Genomic DNA, 19010 nt, shown 5'->3' with positions numbered 1-19010 from the left:
TTAAAATGTGGCATTTAGCGCCACGTCGAGTGACACCTGAGTTGAGGATTCCATATGGTGAACGGCAGTGGCGTGCCGCCAGTGGGGACAAGGGGTTGGATCGGAATTATCGGGACGCCAAGGCGTCGACTGTCAACACGCGACTGACTGCCCAAACATCACCCTCATGGACACGATATCTATGCTCCAGCCATGAGGTCACACACAAATTCAGCATGGCAATCCATTGCTGTGCTTCTCCTATTGAGCGGAGCTGCAACAGCTTCGTTGGGCGATAGATTGCCCGACTTCAAGCACTGTCTAGAGGTATGTAGCATTGGCAATACCGCTCTCATCGCAATGCCAATAGCTATTCTAGGTCTGCAAGGAAGCCAACTGCGGCGAAGATCCCACACCAATCCGTAGGTCTGCCTCTCAATCTCTCACCTTAATCTAATTTTCCTAGCCCTCCACCGTCGTCTCATGTTCTGGGACTGTCCAGCCGAATGCGACTACACCTGCCAACACTCCGTGACCGCGAAGCGTCTCGCCCGTGACCCGCCCTATATGCAGCCCATATACCAGTTCCACGGCAAGTGGCCTTTTTACCGCTTCATGGGCATACAAGAGCCTTTCAGCGTCATCTTCTCGCTCTTCAACTACCTCGCGCACGACTGGGGCATGTCACAGCTCCGTGAGAAAATTCCAGCTTCCTATTCGTTGCGCAAATACTATCTCTGTTTCGGATACGTGGGCCTGGCGAGCTGGACATTCAGCATGATCTTTCATACCAGGGACTTCAACATCACCGAGAAACTAGACTATTGGGCAGCAGGTGCAAACGTGCTGTACGGACTATACTATGCGCCGATCAGGGTGTTCAGGCTGGACCGCGCTGATCCAAGGAAGCAAAGTGTGCTGAGGCTGTGGACTGCGCTGTGCATACTCCTCTACGTAATGCACGTCCTCTATCTCTCGCTGTGGAGCTGGGACTACACGTACAACATGGCTGCGAATGTGGTTGTCGGGACTCTGGCCAATATCCTTTGGACTGGTTTCAGTTACGTACAGTACAAGAGGATTGGACGGACATGGGCAGTACTGCCTGGCATATGCGTGGCCTGGATCATCTCCGCAATGAGTCTGGAGCTCATGGATTTCGCACCATGGAAGGGCATGATTGATGCACACAGCCTGTGGCATCTGGGCACCGTGGTCCCGACCATCCTTTGGTACAAGTAGGTCTGCCATCAAAGCGCCGTTGAGGACTCTGCTAACCATGACAGCTTCCTCGTCAAGGATGCACAAGAAGACATAGCAGGTACGCGCCCGAAGCAATAGGCACCGCTTTTCTCGCTCAACTGCTGCTTACCACGTACTTCCCAGGCAAACTGCCGATGGCTAATCGTAGCGCAGGCGCACGAAAGGGGAAGGACTAGACGGCCGCACCCAAGATCTTGGTCTCGTTCTTCATCAACCAATACATTTACTACCTTCATCTCCGCGATCTTCTATATCATATCTTTGTCAAGACTTCCGATGATATCGAGGCGAATTTGACGTTTCAAGGCGGCCTTTCGGTCATGTCGCTGTTAAAAGTTGGGATTGATTCTGGGTGCACAAAATCATTACATCAATATGACTGTCTGACATGAGCCAAAACACTCAATTACAGACCGCTTTTGAGTTCAAAATCACACATATGCCGTATCAGTACTACTTTGTCAGGTAAACTGCTACATTTCTCTCCTCGGCCATCAAAAGCTGTTACGTGCACACTTTGCGGTGAAGAAGTGGAGAGGTGCAGGAGTTGCTTTGCAATGATCCCTATCAGTCCGTAGTATACATATACAACAACACAAGCAGCACAGAGCAACAAAAGTGAGTACAAGGTCATTCATCTATATGCCAAACTCCAACACCCTCAGAACTCCTTAAATCCGAAAAGATTGATCACAGCCCTTCACGCAAACGTCATACATCCGTACAAAGCAGCCCTACTCCTCCCATCACACCAACGCCATGAACATGTATTAAATGACCTCAGTCTTGCCCCAGACCTACAAGTTCAGACCTCAGGTTTTCAATCAATTTCTCTCCATCCTCCAGACTCATCATCTCAGTCGGTGCGAAAACGCCAACGTCCAGTTTCCCATCACGGATCGTAGCTTCCACATCAATTGCATGCTGTCCGGTATTAGCATGGTTCCCGCCTTCGTCAGGACACATGAACTTACAAGATACGCCGCATTCACACGCTCATTCACCAAGTCCTGGGGTACTTGCCAATCACCGTGATCGACGGGAGTCACCCTGCTGACAGCGTCTTGCCAGCTGCTCTTAGGCGTGATCTTCACCCCGACCGTGGGTCGCGCGCTTTCTGTCTCGGCATCGGGCAGGCTGAGGAAGTTGACGAAGGTGTCGAGTTTGATGCCTGTCCACTCGCTGATCTCAAAGAGGCTGGTTGTTGCGTGGGCCGGCTCGCCGATGGTTTGCAAATCCTGTTGGATCTGGACTGCCACATTGATGAGGGGCGTACTGAGAGGTGTTTGAATGCGCAGAGGGAGGAGGTTGACAGTGAGTATTGCAGCTGTCGAAAGCCCGTAAACAGGGAGCGAGCGGTTGGCGAGGTAAATTCCGATCACGACGTCCTCTCCTCTCTGCGCCAAGACCGAGTTCATCGCGTAGACTTTGGCGTAGACTGCGAGGAAAAGCGCTTGCATGGAAACGCCACGTTGCCGAGCCTTGCTTTCCAGACCAGATGTTTCCAAGAAACTGGGTCGGTAGATTTCCGTCTTTGAGATGGGCCTGACCTCCACTTTGATGTTATGATGCGGACTGATGCTTCCAAGATACTGCGTCCAGAACGATCTTCGTTGCGGTGGTGCTGACGTATTGTGGGCTACGGCAATGATCTTATCAAGTGTACAGCTTGATGTACAGGAGACAACGCCGTTGCAGAGATCCTGGAACTGCTGCATCAGAAGCGGAAGGCTCACGCCATCATACAAAGCGTGATGAATCTTTAGTCTGAGGGACCAACCTGACGCCGTGCGCAAGGCGAAAAGGTAGACCCAAGGTTGCTGCATGATGGACGTTACAGTATGTTCCTTGTCGACCGTGATCTCGGTGAGCGAAGCACTCGTTTCCTTCAGCACAACCTGGACATACGGTATATCGCTCTGATTGGTCCGAACGATGCGTGTGCGAAGTATCGGGTTTGAGGCCATGAGCTCTTGCCAAGAGTGTTTTAACGCTTCAAAATCTACCAGGCTCTCGAGCTCGTAGACAAATTCTGGGAAGAAGTTTGCGCCTTTGGTGTTGAGCCACATAGAGAGCATGTACAGCTGTCCAGCTGTGAGAGGTAGAATGCTGTCAACCTGTGATGAGTCCACGCTCGCCCGGCTCATGATGTCAGCTAGATCAAGTCCGCGCAATGTACGGCTGACCACAACGGTCGGCTCATTATGGTCTCCAACAGTGGGAGCTCTCTCATCAGCAGTCTCGGCCATCATTTCCACAGTACCGGCCTTAAGCATCTGGCCAACACTGAGAGCAATGCCTTGCTTGCGAAGAATAGATGACACCTTGATGGCACTGATGGAATCCAGGCCAATATGGAAGATTGACATGCCTTGTTCGATATCATCCTCGGGTATCTGGGCAACGGAGGCTAGTGCTTTTCGAATCTGGCGGAGCGTCTGTAATGACGGAGCGTTGGCGGAGCTTGGCTGCTTGTTCGTGGCACCACTTTCCTTTGTATTCGCACTCGTCTCTTCGAAGGCCGGTAGGCCACACACCGAAATTCCTTGGGGGATTGATTCGATGGTTGGTGCTTCAGGAGATTGGAAGATGTTGTGAAGGACTTGGTCCAATCTACCGATCAGTACCTGAACTTCATCTGGACCCATAATTTCTTCCTTGATCGCGCAACGCCAGACTAGCCTGTCGTCGACAACCTCCATCTCCACACAAACCGGGTATTCCACATCACTTTTACTGTCGATGCTGTGGTAAAGCTCTTTCTCCGCAGAGGAGGGCTGCTCTATGCTCTTCTGATAGATGAATAAGCTATCAAAGAGCTTGCCTTGCGCGCCTGCAAAAGCTGATGCTTTCCGTAGAGGGAAGTTCTGCCATTGCTTGACACCGGTAAAATTTTCCTGGACGTACTGTAGCAATTCCGAACGCGAACCGTGCAGCACCGTACGAATGGCAACTGTGTTCATAGTTGGGAACAGTAACTGGGATTTCTCATCGTCGTCACGACCGGAAAGCACACAGCCAAAGGTGACGTCCAATAGACCAGTGTACAATGCCAGTGTTATTGCGAAAATGGTCTGGCCTAGAGTCTGAAGGGACACTCGGTGGCTCTTGGCAAAATCAGTGATGTCGTTGAGCTTCATAGCGCTTGCCATCTCGTTGCGGTGAACCTTGTCGATAGCCGTACTGGAGATTCGACGGCGAGGCATAAGGCTTGGTTTCAGATTAGCTAAGTTGTTCTTCCAGAAAGTTGCAGCTTCCGAGCCAGATCCGGATCCAGCAAGAATGTCGGCTAAGGTTGTCTCATAACTAGGCGGGTGAAGGAATCCGCCGTGATAAGCCGCGTTGATAGAATCGTGTAGCAGACTCAGAGACCAGCCGTCGTAGAGCGCATGAGCAATTGAAAGTATTTGATACTTATGTTGAGGTGCTTCTAGTAAAATGACCTTAACAGGCGGGTCTAGGGTCTTTGATTGTACGGCCGCGCGACGTAACTCCTCAAAAATGGTGGGAAAGTCGGGTTGTTGTGCAGTGTTCATATGCTGGATATTTACGGGAGACTGTACCGAATCTTGCTTGACAATTGCCTGTACGAAAGCTCCGTCAATTTCTGGATGATCGACTTCGACAAACGCTGTGCGGAGTATAGGTGCTGACTTTATAACGGTATGCCAGGCGTTACTGAGCCTGATAACATCGGTATCTGCAGCCAACTCTGCGACATCGAAATTGTAGTAACGGGTGTAGTCTGAAGCTACCATCTCGGCTACCATGGCTTCTTGCAATGGTGTGGAAGGTAAGACATCGTCGATATTGGTCATGTCTATTGCACATGACTCAACATAGCGCCGTATCTCTCTCTTGCGATGAGCAAATCCTGCCTCGATTTGGGAGTTTGTGTCATTGTTCTGGCTTGTCAGTATGTTGCTGACCATTTTATTAATGGTGAGTCCTCGCATGATGCCGCTAACCGGTAGACTGAGGCCATGTTTCTTGAGCCTCGATGACAGCTTGATGGCGTCAATACTGTCCAACCCGAGCTCGAAGATCGATGTAGACTCGTTGATCTGAAAGCTTTCGATACCAGCAAGAATGGCGACCTGTTCCCTGATCGCGATAGCATTGTCATCCCAATCGAACTTTGCCGCATCGCAATCTCCGTTGGTGATGTTGGGTTCTGCTGTACCATTCGATGTGCTCAATCTTGGGTGAATGGCCGTTTCAAGAACCATCGAGGAGTCCGTCAATGCGCATGTCAGTGCTTCTTCGAATCGATCGAGGAGCTCATTCGAAGTTTTCGTGCTTGAGATGTGACCTTGAGTGACTAAGGTAAGTGAGAACCTGTCAGAGCTTTTCTGCTCGATCTCTATTGCCAAAGGATAGTCTGCGACAGTATCATCATCTAGCAGCTCCCAAATCGTGTTGTTTCTCCACCGGTTCCTATCAGTCTGCGCCACCTGATAGACAAACAACGTGTCAAACAGCGGCCGAGTCGGGCTTCTCTTGGACCATTTCGCGATATCCCGCAATGGTGTATGTTGATGCGGAAGAGCCGCCATATTGAAGTCATGTGCCCTGGTGATCGCCGATGCCCAGGTATCACCGACTTGGGTGTGGTGTTGGTAGGGTATTGTGTTGAACAATGGACCAGCGATGCGATTAGCATGTGCAAGTTCGAGACTTCGTCCAGATACCACAATGCCCGTTGTGATTGGAACACAAGCATACTCCTGCAGTGTCTGTATCCAACAGGCTTGGGCAATCGCCTGGGCTGTGACGTTGAGCTTCCTTCTTGTGATGTCATATCCTGGGACTGGCTCCAGTTCTCGAGTTACTACCACTGTGCCTCTTGTTCTCTCTATCGTCAACGATGGCAGTGTATCCGATACATGATCTTTCAGATGCTCTTCCCAAAAGTTCCGTGTATCTTCAGGAATACAGAGGGGACCATGAGGAAGAGCTTCATGGAAGGTTGGTACATTGAGAATCTTGGCTGTGGTGCCACAATAGATCCTGTGTACCTCTTCGAGCAGGAGCTCTATGCTGTTTCCATCGTAAAGTCCATGGAAAATGTGGACAAGCAACAGCTTCGTGCCCAGGAGATGGATTTCGAATGGTCGAATAAGCTCAATGCGGTTCGCTTCAAGCCAGCACTGTCGTAGTCTGAGTAGGTATTCTGGTGTTGACGCATACTTGGCATCATGCTCGACCCATGGTAGTGAGACATTCTGCAACACCGCTTGCACATGGCCATTGTCTGTGTTGATAAAAGCTGTTCGTAGGATTTGTGTGTCCATAAACACTGAATTCCACGCCCAGTACAGTCGAGGAATGTCAATGTCGTCTTTCAAATTGAATTTGAAGGTGTTGAAGTAGAGTCCGTCCTCGCTGTCGAGATACCGTGCAATCATACCCTGTTGCAGAGGGGTACATGGAGCGAGCGCTTCCAGATCTTGCGACTCCACACCGAGTGACTCGGCGACGGACCTCCGGCATCGGTGCTGTACAGCATTGATCGCCTGCTGTGCTGCTAGCAGGGAGCCACGATTGGATGTATTCGCGCCAGAGGCAGACAGTGCCTTAGCAAGTCGACTAATAGTAGCGTGTCTCATAAGTACTGCAGCAGTGACCTGTGTGAAACCGGCTTGCTTCACAGCTCGAGACACCCCAATGACGGATATCGAGTCCATACCGAGCTCATAGAAGCTGGAAGTTTTGTGTATAGCATCTTCACTGACGTATAAAGCTTCAGCTAGAGCAACGCGAAGCCTCTCTTCTTCCTTTGACCACGTTTCGTCCAATGTGGTTGAGGTCACCGATAGCTTCTGCAGGTCACTGGTCGACAATGCTTCATATATCTGTCTTAGCTGCTTACCATCGGCTTTGTTGTTGATATTGAGAGGCATAGAAGCTAAAGGAACGAAATGTGTGGGAACCATGTAAGGTGGAAGCTTGTCATGGCATGCGTCCTTTGCCCCGCCTAGATTGACTGTTTCGCCGAGGAGTACTTTTGGCTCGCGAAGAGACTTCATACCAATGACGACGAACGCAACAAGCTGTTCTTTTTGTTGTTTGGGATGTTTGAGGACTATTGTCGCGACGTCCGTAAAGTGCTTGCTCGATTGTCTGATGACAGAGTTGATCTCGCCAATTTCGAGTCGCTGACCGCGCAGTTTGACTTGGTCGTCTGCACGTCCTAGAAAATCAAACGTGCCATCATACAACACTCTGACCAGATCTCCAGTGCGATAGACTCTCTCTTTGAAGCGGTCAAGGTGAGCAAAACGCTGTTCTGTTAGGTCAGGGCGATTCAAATAGCCTTTGCCAACAAGTTTGCCAGAAACACAAAGCTCACCAACCCCACCCCGAAGTACAGGAATGTCTGTGCCAGGCTTGAGCACGTATGAACCAACGTTGTCAAATTGATGTCCAATGTTAGAAGGCTTGCCGTTGGCTGGAACTCGTGGGTACATGGTACATCCGATCGTAGCTTCAGTGGGTCCATAGCCGTTATAGATTACACTGGTGGGACCCCAGACATCCAGAATCTCCTGCTTCAGGCTCTCACCACCGGTAATGAAAACTCCTTTGCAGAGACTAGGTACGTCGTCTGGGTGCAGTGTCTGGGCTAGACTTGGTGTAAGGTCGATGTGCGTAATATTGAGTGTGCGAATAGAGTTTGCAAGGTCCTCAAAGATGAGATCTCGCGGCGCTGAGACGACACAGATACCTGCTGACCAGCTCCAATACTGCTCAAGCACGGAAACATCAAAGTGGAAAGATGCAAATTGCAGCCAGCGCGAGTTTGAGTCCCAGTGGCCTGCAAATAAACGTTGGAAGGCAAGCAGTGCCTGTACTGCATTTTCATGGGTCAACTCACAGCCTTTAGGCGTGCCAGTAGTACCGCTGGTATACAGACAATAGCTGCGATCTTGAGGTACGATAGGCCTCTCGAGTGGCGGCCTCGATGACGATAAGTTGTGGGTACTGATCCTGTCAAGATTGATCACTGGCACCTTAACGTGTTTCGTGAAGCCCGAAGATTGTGAGCTCATCGTGAGTACAACTTGAGCACCAGAATCTTCGACCATAAAAGTTTGACGTGCGCCAGGTGCACTTGGATCGATAGCAACAAATGCACATCCAGCTTTCAGTATACCCAGCATCGCGAAGGACGCTTCAGGGCACTTTTCAAAGCACACACCGACAAGTCCACCTTGCTGAACGTTACGGGCTAACAGCAAGCTTGCAATTCTATTGCCTTCTGCATCGAGCTCCCGGTATGACCACCTCTTGCTTGTGACCTGATCGTCGTGTATTGAGCTTGCGAACTCGAACGCAACCCGATCAGGGCAGACATCAGCAGTAGACTCGACAAATTGGTGGAGCAGCTTTACTTCAGATGGCAAAGTTGATTCCTTGGCTGGTGTGATGGAGTAGATTGATTGATCGAAGAAAGACCCAGCCGCAGTCTCGGGTTTATCAATGATATAGGCTCTCATAACATGATCCAGTTGTTCAAGGATCATGTTCGCCTGTTGAGATGGAATGATGTGCGGTAGGTATGTCAATCGGTATTGTAAGACCTCTTGCGATAGGACGAACTCAATGGAGATTGGGTACTCTGTCGTTGCTTTCTCTTCATCAACTGTCCACAGTTTGCTCTGCTGACTTCCTCCAGTGGGCTTTTGGAAAGCAAACAGTGAGTCGAAAAGAGATTCGTTCGCCAACCCCATCAGCTTCTGGATCTTGTTGAGCGGGGTGAACTGATGTTGGTACAGTTCTGCATTGAGTTTCATGACTGACTTCATAGTCGCCATCTTGTCGTCGGTTACTGTGCATGGGAAAGGTACTGTATTGATACACGGGAGAACAGCGTTATTGGCCATGTCCGAAGTGCGGCCGGAAAGCACAATACCAACGGTCACTGTAGGCTCCGCTGTGTATGCTGACAAGATCGTCGACCAACTGGCGATACTAGCAGCTTGGAGAGTGACGTCTTTCGCGCGACAGGCGTGTTCCATCTCCAAGACGGACATGGAAGAAAGTCTTGTGAGTACCACTGGGTGAGCTGGTTCAAGTCTGAGGGGTGTCATATTTGGGAAACGTGATGAGACTGTCTGCTTCCCTAAGTGAGACCAGAATTCCTGGGTTTGCTCGCTCTGCTTGTTGGTGAGCTGCAGAAGCTCGCTTAGCGTCGATTCAGGGAGAGAAATCTCCCTTAGCGGTTGGTCACAGTAGGTAGCAACAACGTCTTCAAAGATTAGCTGCAAGCTGTGCGCGTCAAACAACGCATGCAACATTGACAGGTCGAGGAAGAGCTCCCCATCATGGGTGATGATCCGAAGGTCCCACATTGGCTGATGAAGCTGGGTCAGACTCTCCCGCTGTAGCTGACCCAATCTCTCTGCAGCGAGCTGAGGATCCGTATCAGAATTTTCTGACCACGGTAATATGCATGAGTCAGGCATATGCTGGACCATCGCGAAGGAGTATTGCTCGTCCTTGACTTGAGCGAACCCTGTCCGGAGGATGGGATGTCGTGTCATTGTCTTCCTCCAGGCATCTTTCAGCCTTGTAACATCCATATTGGCGTCCCGCATTTTGAGACGGATATAGTTGTAGTACACAAGTCCATCTTGAGCAATATATTGAGAGAGCATGCCTTGCTGAAGGGGTGTACATGGCCGAATGGCTTCGATGAGCTGATCATCGAACCCACAGCTACCTAGAATGCCGGGTCTGTGCTTCCTCTCGAAGGCTTGGAAATCAAAAGGCTCATTTCGAAGTCGAATCGCATGAGATCGCGTCCTAACATGTTCTGCAAGGTCAATGCAAGTGGGATACTTCAAGACGTCTGAAGCACTGGCTTCATAGCCTTGCTTCCGAAGTGCGGAAGCAATCTGGACTGCGCTGATACTATCGAGTCCCAGCTGGTAGATCGATAGTTCTGGGAGAATCTCATCAGCTGGTGCTCTCGATAGTCGACTTAGCACATCGCGGATAAGCATTTCGACATCAGTCCACGTATGATTGACGACCATCTCATTCGACAAGCGCTTCACAGCAGTGGCAGCTTTGAAGATGTCTGACAAAGCTTTCTTGTCGACCTTGCTAGCCATCGATCTCGGTATACTGCTCACAAATACATAGATCTGAGGAACCATGTACCCAGGCAGCTTATGCTTCGCAGCTTGCATGGCATTTCTTCGAAACTCCGACTCTTCAGTTGGTTCGAGTTCACGGCCCATGGCGAGGAAAGAGACCAATTGCTCCTTGGCATCTGTGTCTTTCTTCAAAATCTGCGTCACAACAGAATTGATACGCAAATCGGAATGTTGTAACACCTGGTTGATTTCACCAAGCTCGACTCTCAGTCCGCGTATCTTCACCTGATCATCCGCGCGACCGATGAACTCAAAGTTGCCGTTACTTAGCTTGCGTACTACGTCGCCACTCTTGTAGAATCTTTGGCCGCATCGGGTCACAAAGCGGTCGTTGGTCAGCTCAGATCGACCATAATAGCCTCTAGCGAGCTGTGCACCTCCAATGTACAGTTCTCCGGTACTTAGCAAGGGTAAAGGCTGTTGTCCTTGGAGTGAAAACACGGCGAAAGACGTGCTTGGATATGGCTGTCCAATAATAGATGTCTTTGTGTCCTTCGAAATGGGAAACATGGTCGTACAGAAGGCGGCTTCAGTAGGCCCGTAGGAGTTGACGCAAGCGCCACCCCATTCTGCGGCAACGTCGTCTGACATTGCCTCTCCAATACAATAAAGCCACTGCACACCGGGTACATCAAGCCGTGACAAAGAGGCGGCTACTGAGGGCGTGAGGTCCAGTAGAGTGGCATTGTGCGAGTTAATGACATGCGGGAGGTTGTCGAACATGATGTGCTGCTCGGCTGAGCAGAGAGTGAAGCCAAGCGTCCAAGCCAAAAAACAGTCATAGTAGCACATGTCGAAAGTAATCGCTGCATACTGCAAGAGTCTCGAAGACTGCGTCCACGGCACGAGTGCCCTCGAACTTTCTATGGTCTGAACCGGAGCTTGATGGTCCACACTGACTGCTTTGGGGACACCAGTTGAGCCGCTTGTGTAAAGACAGTACGCCAAGTTCGAGCCTCTCAGGTTGTCAATCTTTGATATCTCGCAGTCGTCGTAGCTCGAATCCTCAAGATCTGTGAGGTTGAGAATGATTGCAAAAGCCGGGTCTCCGAGGCTCGGTACGTGTTCTGTGCACAGCACAACTTTCGGATTCAAGTCTTTGAACATCACGTCCTTGCGAGCTTCCGGCAGATCCGGATGGACTGGTGCAAAGGCGGCGCCGGCCTTAAGCACGCCAACAATACTTGCATAAAACATCGGGGACTTCAACATATGAATCGGGACGACGTCTTCAACGCCAACGCCGTGACGCATCAGTCTGTATGCGACGCGATTGGCTAACATGTCCAGCGTTTGGTACGACCATCTTGTTCGTCTGTCGTCCGAATGCAAAAAGTCTAGAGCAATGGCATCGGGCGGTAAAGAAGATGCGTTTTGCTCGAAGGCTTTGTGCAGCAGATCTGATCTCGTCGGCAAGCGCTCCAGACTTGGGTTCGAAATGGCCCTAAGAGTGTGAGGTATGTCAATGGGATCGTTGGCAGCAGCATCGGGATGATGAGCTAGATCCCATAGGCTGCTATCGAAAGTTTGAGCCACTATCTGCGCGTCCTCATCAGACAGCAAGTCGGTCTTGTAATGTAGCGTCAATCTTAGGCAGTCGCCTTGTTCGTCTTGATACACTTCGCACACCACGGGCAAGTCCATCTCACCCATATCCTCCTCAAGGCTCCAGATGGTTTCATCAAGGGGTTTGCTTGGTTGTTGTAGAACGACTAGGGTATCAAATAATCGACACCCGTCTCCCAAGACAGCATTCTGAATACGCCGAAGGGCTGTCAATTGGTACGGAAATGTGTCCACGTTGAAGTTGTGCAAATGTTGAACGAGTTCTGCGTTGGGTTTCGAGAAATCGAGTTTGGCCCGGACCGGTAGGGCATTGAAGCAAGGCGCTACAAGTGCATCGAGCCCCTCTTCTGGAATAGCACGACCGCTGACGATGTTCCCGAAGCATAAGTCGTACTCGCCAGTATAGTAATGCAACAATTTCACCCAAGCGGCTTGTACCATGGGAAGCACGGAAACAGAGACCTGCCGAGATGCCGACCGAAGTGCACTCAAAGGGATTTTGAGGTCTCGCTTTGTTGACCGAAAAGTCCCAGTGATTTTCTGAGCCATACCAGTCAGGTCTGGAAAGTAGGTTGGTTCGAAGTTTAAAAAGTGGTTTAGCCAGAACTCATTTGTCTCCGCCACGTCCTCAAATACCAAGTGCTGCAGATATCGGTCGTAAGAGACGGCAGGTGGTAGTTCATGGTCGAAGTAGGTCTTCTGAATCTCCCCCAACAAATTGGTGATAGCAATACCGTCATAGAGTGCATGATGGCAGCTAAATATGAGTTTTGTTGTCAACTCTGTTATATGGACTGCCAGGTACAGAGGTGGTCTGTGAGATGCAACAAGGCCTTGAACGATTGCATCTGCCCGAAGCTGTACTTCCTGGAAGTTGTCCAATTGGTCCCACTGGAGGTCCCAGTGTTTCAGCACCACCTGTGCGTAAGCAAAGTCGGGGTGATCTGAGGGAACAAATGAGGTCCGCAGCATCTCGTGACGAACCAGTGCAAGCTTCCAGCTTGCCTGGAGGCGAGGAAGATCACCTTTGACATCAAAGATCATAGTATTACTGTAAGCAGCCTCAAAGGAAGCACTACTTGCCAGCATAGCTTCTTGTAGAGGGGTACAAGGATTGATCTTTTCCACCTCAAGGCCTGTATTTTCAAATACCGAACGGATCGAATATCTCTGTTGTTCTGTGAAGACATTGAGAAGCTTTTCGGATGAAGAGCATTTCAGGTTTGAAGCAGCAGTCCTCTCCCTGCGTTTCGCGTCCAAGTAAGAGATAGATGGATTCTTGAGCACTTCAGCCACCGTAAAATCAGCGACATCAGACTTTCTGAGACTCCAGCAAAAGCGAATCGCTGATACAGAATCCAGACCCAAGTTGAACAAGGACGATTCCCGCCGGATCCCTTTCAAATCGATATCGAGTATGCGTGCGAGATGTTCTGCGACGCTCTTTTCCCAATCTGATAAAGGATCCGCTGCGTCATCAATATCTGCAACGGTGTTACCATTAATGGTTTGTGTGGATGTAAACTGTTCAGGGCCGCTGTCCTTGACGTTGTTGAACGTTTCCTGCAGTAGTCTCTTATCGACCTTGGCCTGAGCAGTCATGGGAATTTTGGTTATGCCAATGAGGTAAGTCGGTATCATGTACGTAGGTAGCTGCCTTGAGAGGGACCCAAAAATCCGCGATATAGTGGAACTGGTTTTGCCAGCATCTGTTACAGCGAAAAGCTCACTCGTACATTTCTTGTGAACCCAGAATGTTACCAGACTCTTGGCGCCATTCTCTGTGGAGAAAAGAAGAGTCACACAATCGGCAACATCTATGTCATCCAATACAATTGATGTGATTTCTCCAAGCTCGACTCGCTGACCGCGAATCTTCACTTGGTCGTCCAAGCGACCGGCCGAAAGGATGCAGTCATCAGGAAGAAGTCTTCCCATATCTCCAGATCGGTAAATCCTGCCGTAAGGTGCAATATCAATCAGCTTCGCATCATTGAGCTCTGGTCGATTGAGATAGCCACGAAACACCTGTTCTCCGCCAAAGCAGAGCTCTCCCACTGCTCCGCGGGGAAGGATGGTCTTACTGCTCGGGTCCAGTACGAACGCAGATGTGTTGTCGAAGGGTGGTCCAATGTTGTTGATCAAGTCTTTAGACGTCACAGAAGGTCGTACCGTACAAATGTTCGTTGTTTCGGACGGACCATAGCCTGTACTTGATTTAGCCTACTACATGCAAAGAGTTGAGTCACTTACCTTGGTACAAGCCGCGTCCTGCCCATCGCCGTCGGACGTGCTCTGTCAATGCTTCTCCTGCGGTCACGAGAAACTCGACCTTTGGCACATTATTCGGATTGACGAGAGCTGCTACAGTGGGTGTAAGACTAAGGTGTGTCACCCCCAGATTGTTTATCGAAGCTTCGAAGTCGCGGAATAGGTCCTCTTTCATCGCTGTGCAGAGCGACATGCCTACATACCATGCGTAGAATATCTCGAAGACCGACACATCGAAGGCTTGTGAGCACGACTGGAGCATTCTCGATTCAGGGGATGCTGGGTACAAGCCGGACAAGAATTTGAGATTGCTCATCAAGTTCTGCTGCGTAACTAAAACGCCCTTCGGTACGCCTGTGCTTCCACTCGTGAATACAGCGTAGGCTATGTGTTTACCATGGTATGGTGTATCAATGTTTTCCTTTGAATACGTGGAAAAGTCTATCGAGCCGGGATTGACGATGATGCCTTGAAAAGCCTTACGAAGCGATGGTAGAGTCAAGGAATCGCTCACACAAAGTGTGACCTTGGCGTCCCTGAGTATAGTACTGAGTCTTTCAGCCGGTGTGTCGGGTACAAGCGGTAAGTATCCGGCTCCGAGTTTTGACACGGCAAGGATGCTAACGTATAGATCTACGCATTTCTCCATCATGATACACACCAGATGATCTTCGGCCACTCCATGCTCTGAAAACAAACGAGCCAGTTGATTAGCTCGAGTGTTCAAGCCCGAGTAGGTCGCCGTTTCTTTGACACTCATCACACCATCCAAGACATGACCGAATATGACAGCTTCCTTTTCAGGGGAGGTTTTTGCCCATGTCTCAACTGCGTGCGAGAGACTATCGCTATCGCAACTATGCTGATAATCCGGGTTCGCAATTGAAAGGCTTGAGGTGGTGAAGCTGCGCCCAATATCGGCTATCGTGCAGCTAGTGTCATCCAGGAGCTTTCCAACGACTTCGTCGATCTGCTGCGAGAGGGAGATGACCTGCTTCTCTGGTAGGATTGATGGATCGAACATGGCACGGAAAGAGATAAAGCTGTCGCATGGTTCAAACTCGAGTGTGAGCTTGAATTCAAGATCGTCAGCGCTGTCGACGATCTTTGCTGCGAGTGAAGAGGTATTGCCAGAAGTTGAAGACTGCTGCCATACAAAAAGTACATCAAACAATTTTGTACCAGGCTGTACCTTTGCTGCTCTTGCGATATCTCGTAATGGTAATGTACAATGACGTAAACCTTCGCGATTCAGACGTTGAACTTCCTCTAGTGCCTCGTGTGCCTTCGAGAATGTACCAAAATCCAGGCGGCAAGGTAATGAGGCTATGCACGGGCCGACAATATCCTCTACACCAGTCACTGGTAGTGTTCTTCCGGAAGTGACGTTGCCGAAAACCACGTCTGTCGACCCAGTGTAAAGCCCTAGGATGTACCCAATTGCGGCTTGAAAGAAAACTTGAGGATTGACAGCAAGACAGCGGGCTTTTGCGGACAAGCGCTCAATATCGATCACAGAGCGTTTACGGTATGATCGAAGACCTGCTTCGGTTCTTGTCTCTCCGTTGTAGTTGACTAGAGTTGTAGGTGTGTAATCGTGAAGTAGGTGTGCCCAGTACCTCGTGTCCTCTTCTGATGCTGATGTTCCTCGTCGTTGTGTGTAATAGCGACTGACATCAGAAAATTGAGGACGTTTTGTTGGTCCCCATCCCCGCAGAAGCTTATCAAGATCCGTTAAAATTAGGTCGAATGACCAGCCGTCATACATTGCGTGGTGTATTTGAACAAGTATATGTTGCTGTTTCGGTCCATCCTGTATACTGACTGCAAACGGTCGTAGCAAGTCTTTTGTGCTACTCAGTGTGTAGGCTTTCTCGAATCTTGAAACGTTCTTGATTTGTGTCATTTCCAGCTCCTTCCATGTGATTTGTTCAAAACTCCCGGTGCCATGGATGGAAGGGCGGAATCCCGAGCGCAGAATGCTATTATCCTTAGCAAGTTGTGATATCGCCGCGACTATTTCGTCGTGTGTGCGTGTCACAGTGAGCTCCAGTTCGATCCAATTACAGTACGCGCTTGGTCTTGACATTGTCTCAACGAGCATTGCCTCCTGTAGTGGTGTGCATGGAGAAATAAAATCGATGTTTAAGTTCTCAGATGCGGATTTGGGGCTCGTGGATGTGAGGTCATCATCTGATGAGTTTTCCGTAGACCCCGAGGGCTCAATAAGGAGTGATGTTGCCTTGCAAGATCTGATGAGGTCATACAGAGTTGGCGAAGCTAGGACCTCTACAGCACTGATATTGTAACCCTCCTTTCGAAGTCTTGACGCAATGCGAATTGCTCGCAATGAGTCCAGTCCAGCAGCTCCAAGATCTGAATCCAATGAGAGCCTCCGGCCTAAGCAGTCCTGACTTAGTCGTAGGATCGCAAGGGCAGCATGATCGTCGGGCTGCAAGTCGAGGCTGTCGTCAGTACCATGATGCTGAAGGGACTCCGAGTATGCCGCTTCCAAAGAGCGCTTATCAATCTTTCCAGACGGAAGCTGAGGCATGCTCGGTAATATGAGTACGTCCGAAGGTATCATGAAGGCTGGGAGCCATTGCTTGCACATTCGAAGCACCTCCGTACTCGATACCTTGCCCGAAGTCGTCGCGCAAAAAGCCACCAAAGTGTCGTCGACGATCGCTGCAACCACAACGCGACACCCTTCAACCTTCAGGATAACTTGCTCTATCTCGCCAAGCTCCACTCGCTGACCTCTCAGTTTTACTTGGCCAGTGACGATACGACCGAGGCATTCAATCAGACCGTCATCGCGAAATCTTGCACGATCGCCAGTGCGGTATAATCGACCATACACGGGATGATTGACGAAGACTGCATCTGTCAATTCGGGCCGATTGAGATACTCCTCTGCAATCTGATACCCTCCGAGTGCAAGCTCGCCCTCTTCGCCCCACGGCAGAATTGTGACATTTGTCTTCCCTAGTGCACTCTCAGCTGGAGCGACTACGAAAGTCGAGACTGTATCCAGGGGGTAACCAATGTTGCCGGTTGAGGAAGAAGTTTCGAATCGAGCCTGTAAGGTGCAATGTATTGCGGCTTCTGTGGGGCCGTACATAGCCCAAAGAATTCCCGCTCGAGAGGCGCTGCTACCGAATTCGGTCACGACATGCTGGGTAAGCATCTCGCCAATAGTGAGTAGCAACTTCAATCCGGGCACACTCGATCGGCCTTGCAGGAGGTTCCCAACAACCGTCGGCGTGAGCTCAGCGGCATCTACTGCGAGTGTTTCAATTATGCCAGGGAGATCTTCCAGCATCCGCTCTCGCAGACAACCGACTAAGGTCTTTCCTCTGAACCAGGGAAAGAATATTTCGAATATCGAAACATCGAATGTAGGAGCAGCGAACTGGAGGAAGCGCGCGAAGCCTGGTATGTGACTATCATGGGCCAACAAACTCTGTGTGACAGCGCGATGGGATACGCTCACAGCTTTGGGCAACCCGGTAGATCCACTGGTATATAGCACATACGCCAGATCAGTGCTGTCGATATGTGGCAGAGCTGTGGCATTTAACTCGTCACCGTTCAGCAGTTCGCGATCTGCGCATATTGTCCGGACCTCATGCTTTGATTGAAGTCGGTCCAAGAGCGTGGTATTCGTTATGAGCAAGTCCGCAGAGATATCCGAAAGAATGAATTTCAACCTCTCGTCTGGGGTATCGAGGTTTAGGGGACAAAAGGCTTTACCTGCCTTCAGGATCGCCAGCAACACAATGTATAGCTCTGGACACTGCGGCAGTAGAACTGGAACAACAGCGGACGCATTTTCTAGCGTTGCCGTTAGCTCAATAATCCGCTGCGCTAAGATGTCGCTCAGTGTATGCAGTTGTTGATAGGAAAATTTCCGTCTCTTGATTCCATGTTCCAGGAAATCGATCGCTGATACAGTTGAAACCTGGGGCACCAGCTTGTGTAGGAGTTCTGGACCTTCGAAGGTTCTTGGAGTCTCGTTCAATATAGACAGCTTGTGTTGTTGTGGTTGAACCATCTTGCTGGGTCCTGATTAGGTAAAGCTGGAGTTGCACCAGTTCGAACTTGAAGATAACACGCCGCTCCCAACGAACACAAGAAAGAATAAGCTGTATGTGAAGGGGAAGCAGAATGACGTTTCTTGTAGTCTGACACTATTGACTTGTAAATTATAGCCTCAGTGGGTACAGAATGATGATGAGAAACTGCAGGCCACTGATTGGTCAAAAGCGTTGCAGCACCTGCTGTCGAATATGTAGGCGGCAGTGGCGCACGTGAAATCGCGAGAGTGTCACCTTGTAATAGCGCGTCGAAGCTCGTCTACGGGCCGTGCAGTTCGCTGGATGTTATGCAAGGACAGCCGATGTGCCCAAAGAGGGAGAGTAGCAGAGACTGGTAAGCGTAGCATCGGGTAGCGGCGGGGCTCAGGTCGTAAACCAAGTTGTGCAGCGTACAACACTCTCTGCTTTTTTTATTGGGGCTTCAGCGCTGCATCCGCTATGCTGTACCCTGTGTCTTGGTGATGCGTGTAGCGGCGTCATACATTTTGCTGGGTTTAACGGATCTAATGAAGACGGGATCAGCAAGAACGAACAGGCAGCACTCTAAGGCGAACGAAGCCAACAAACGACGGAAGCTCGAAGGAGGACAGCGCGATGGGCCGCAAGACTGCTCCACAGTTGGCTCGTTAGTTCGTGTTCAAGGTGATGAGGAAATGGCAGGCACGCC

General features: G+C 50.1%; 2 protein-coding genes across 2 annotated transcripts; one reads left to right on the top strand and one right to left on the bottom strand.

The window, feature by feature from the left end:
• Nucleotides 1-145: 145 nt before the first annotated feature.
• Nucleotides 146-1863, top strand: C7974DRAFT_402401 (Mn2+ homeostasis protein-like protein Per1). The gene is made up of 5 exons (XM_046142701.1): nucleotides 146-306; nucleotides 359-401; nucleotides 446-1217; nucleotides 1266-1300; nucleotides 1396-1863. The coding sequence occupies exons 1-5, from the start codon at nucleotides 193-195 to the stop codon at nucleotides 1416-1418; spliced, it is 987 nt and encodes a 328-aa protein (XP_045993563.1). The 5' UTR covers nucleotides 146-192; the 3' UTR covers nucleotides 1419-1863.
• Nucleotides 1859-18665, bottom strand: C7974DRAFT_51796 (uncharacterized protein). The gene is made up of 3 exons (XM_046146774.1): nucleotides 14226-18665; nucleotides 2217-14179; nucleotides 1859-2166 (listed from the first exon to the last, which is right to left on the bottom strand). Exons 1-3 carry the CDS (start codon nucleotides 18298-18300, stop codon nucleotides 2023-2025), a joined length of 16182 nt encoding a protein of 5393 aa, XP_045993562.1. The 5' UTR covers nucleotides 18301-18665; the 3' UTR covers nucleotides 1859-2022.
• Nucleotides 18666-19010: the final 345 nt, after the last annotated feature.

This window comes from Boeremia exigua (assembly GCF_020726555.1).
Source record: "Boeremia exigua strain MPI-SDFR-AT-0100 chromosome Unknown C7974scaffold_11, whole genome shotgun sequence".
In the NCBI taxonomy this organism is placed as follows: Eukaryota; Fungi; Ascomycota; class Dothideomycetes; order Pleosporales; family Didymellaceae; genus Boeremia; species Boeremia exigua.
This window is presented reverse-complemented; position numbering and strand designations above follow the sequence as displayed.

What these genes read in the sequence shown, in the direction of transcription:
- C7974DRAFT_51796 (XM_046146774.1), bottom strand. Translation starts at nt 18,300, where the DNA reads ATGGTTCAACCACAACAACACAAGCTGTCTATATTGAACGAGACTCCA. An exon ending in AGGACGCGGCTTGTACCAAG is followed by an intron (nt 14,180 to 14,225) that starts GTAAGTGACTCA and finishes AATCAAGTACAG; the next exon opens with GCTATGGTCCGTCCGAAACA. An exon ending in GTGTGAATGCGGCGTATCTT is followed by an intron (nt 2,167 to 2,216) that starts GTAAGTTCATGT and finishes AATACCGGACAG; the next exon opens with CATGCAATTGATGTGGAAGC.
- C7974DRAFT_402401 (XM_046142701.1), top strand. Translation starts at nt 193, where the DNA reads ATGAGGTCACACACAAATTCAGCATGGCAATCCATTGCTGTGCTTCTC. An exon ending in CGAAGATCCCACACCAATCC is followed by an intron (nt 402 to 445) that starts GTAGGTCTGCCT and finishes TAATTTTCCTAG; the next exon opens with CCCTCCACCGTCGTCTCATG. An exon ending in CCGACCATCCTTTGGTACAA is followed by an intron (nt 1,218 to 1,265) that starts GTAGGTCTGCCA and finishes TAACCATGACAG; the next exon opens with CTTCCTCGTCAAGGATGCAC.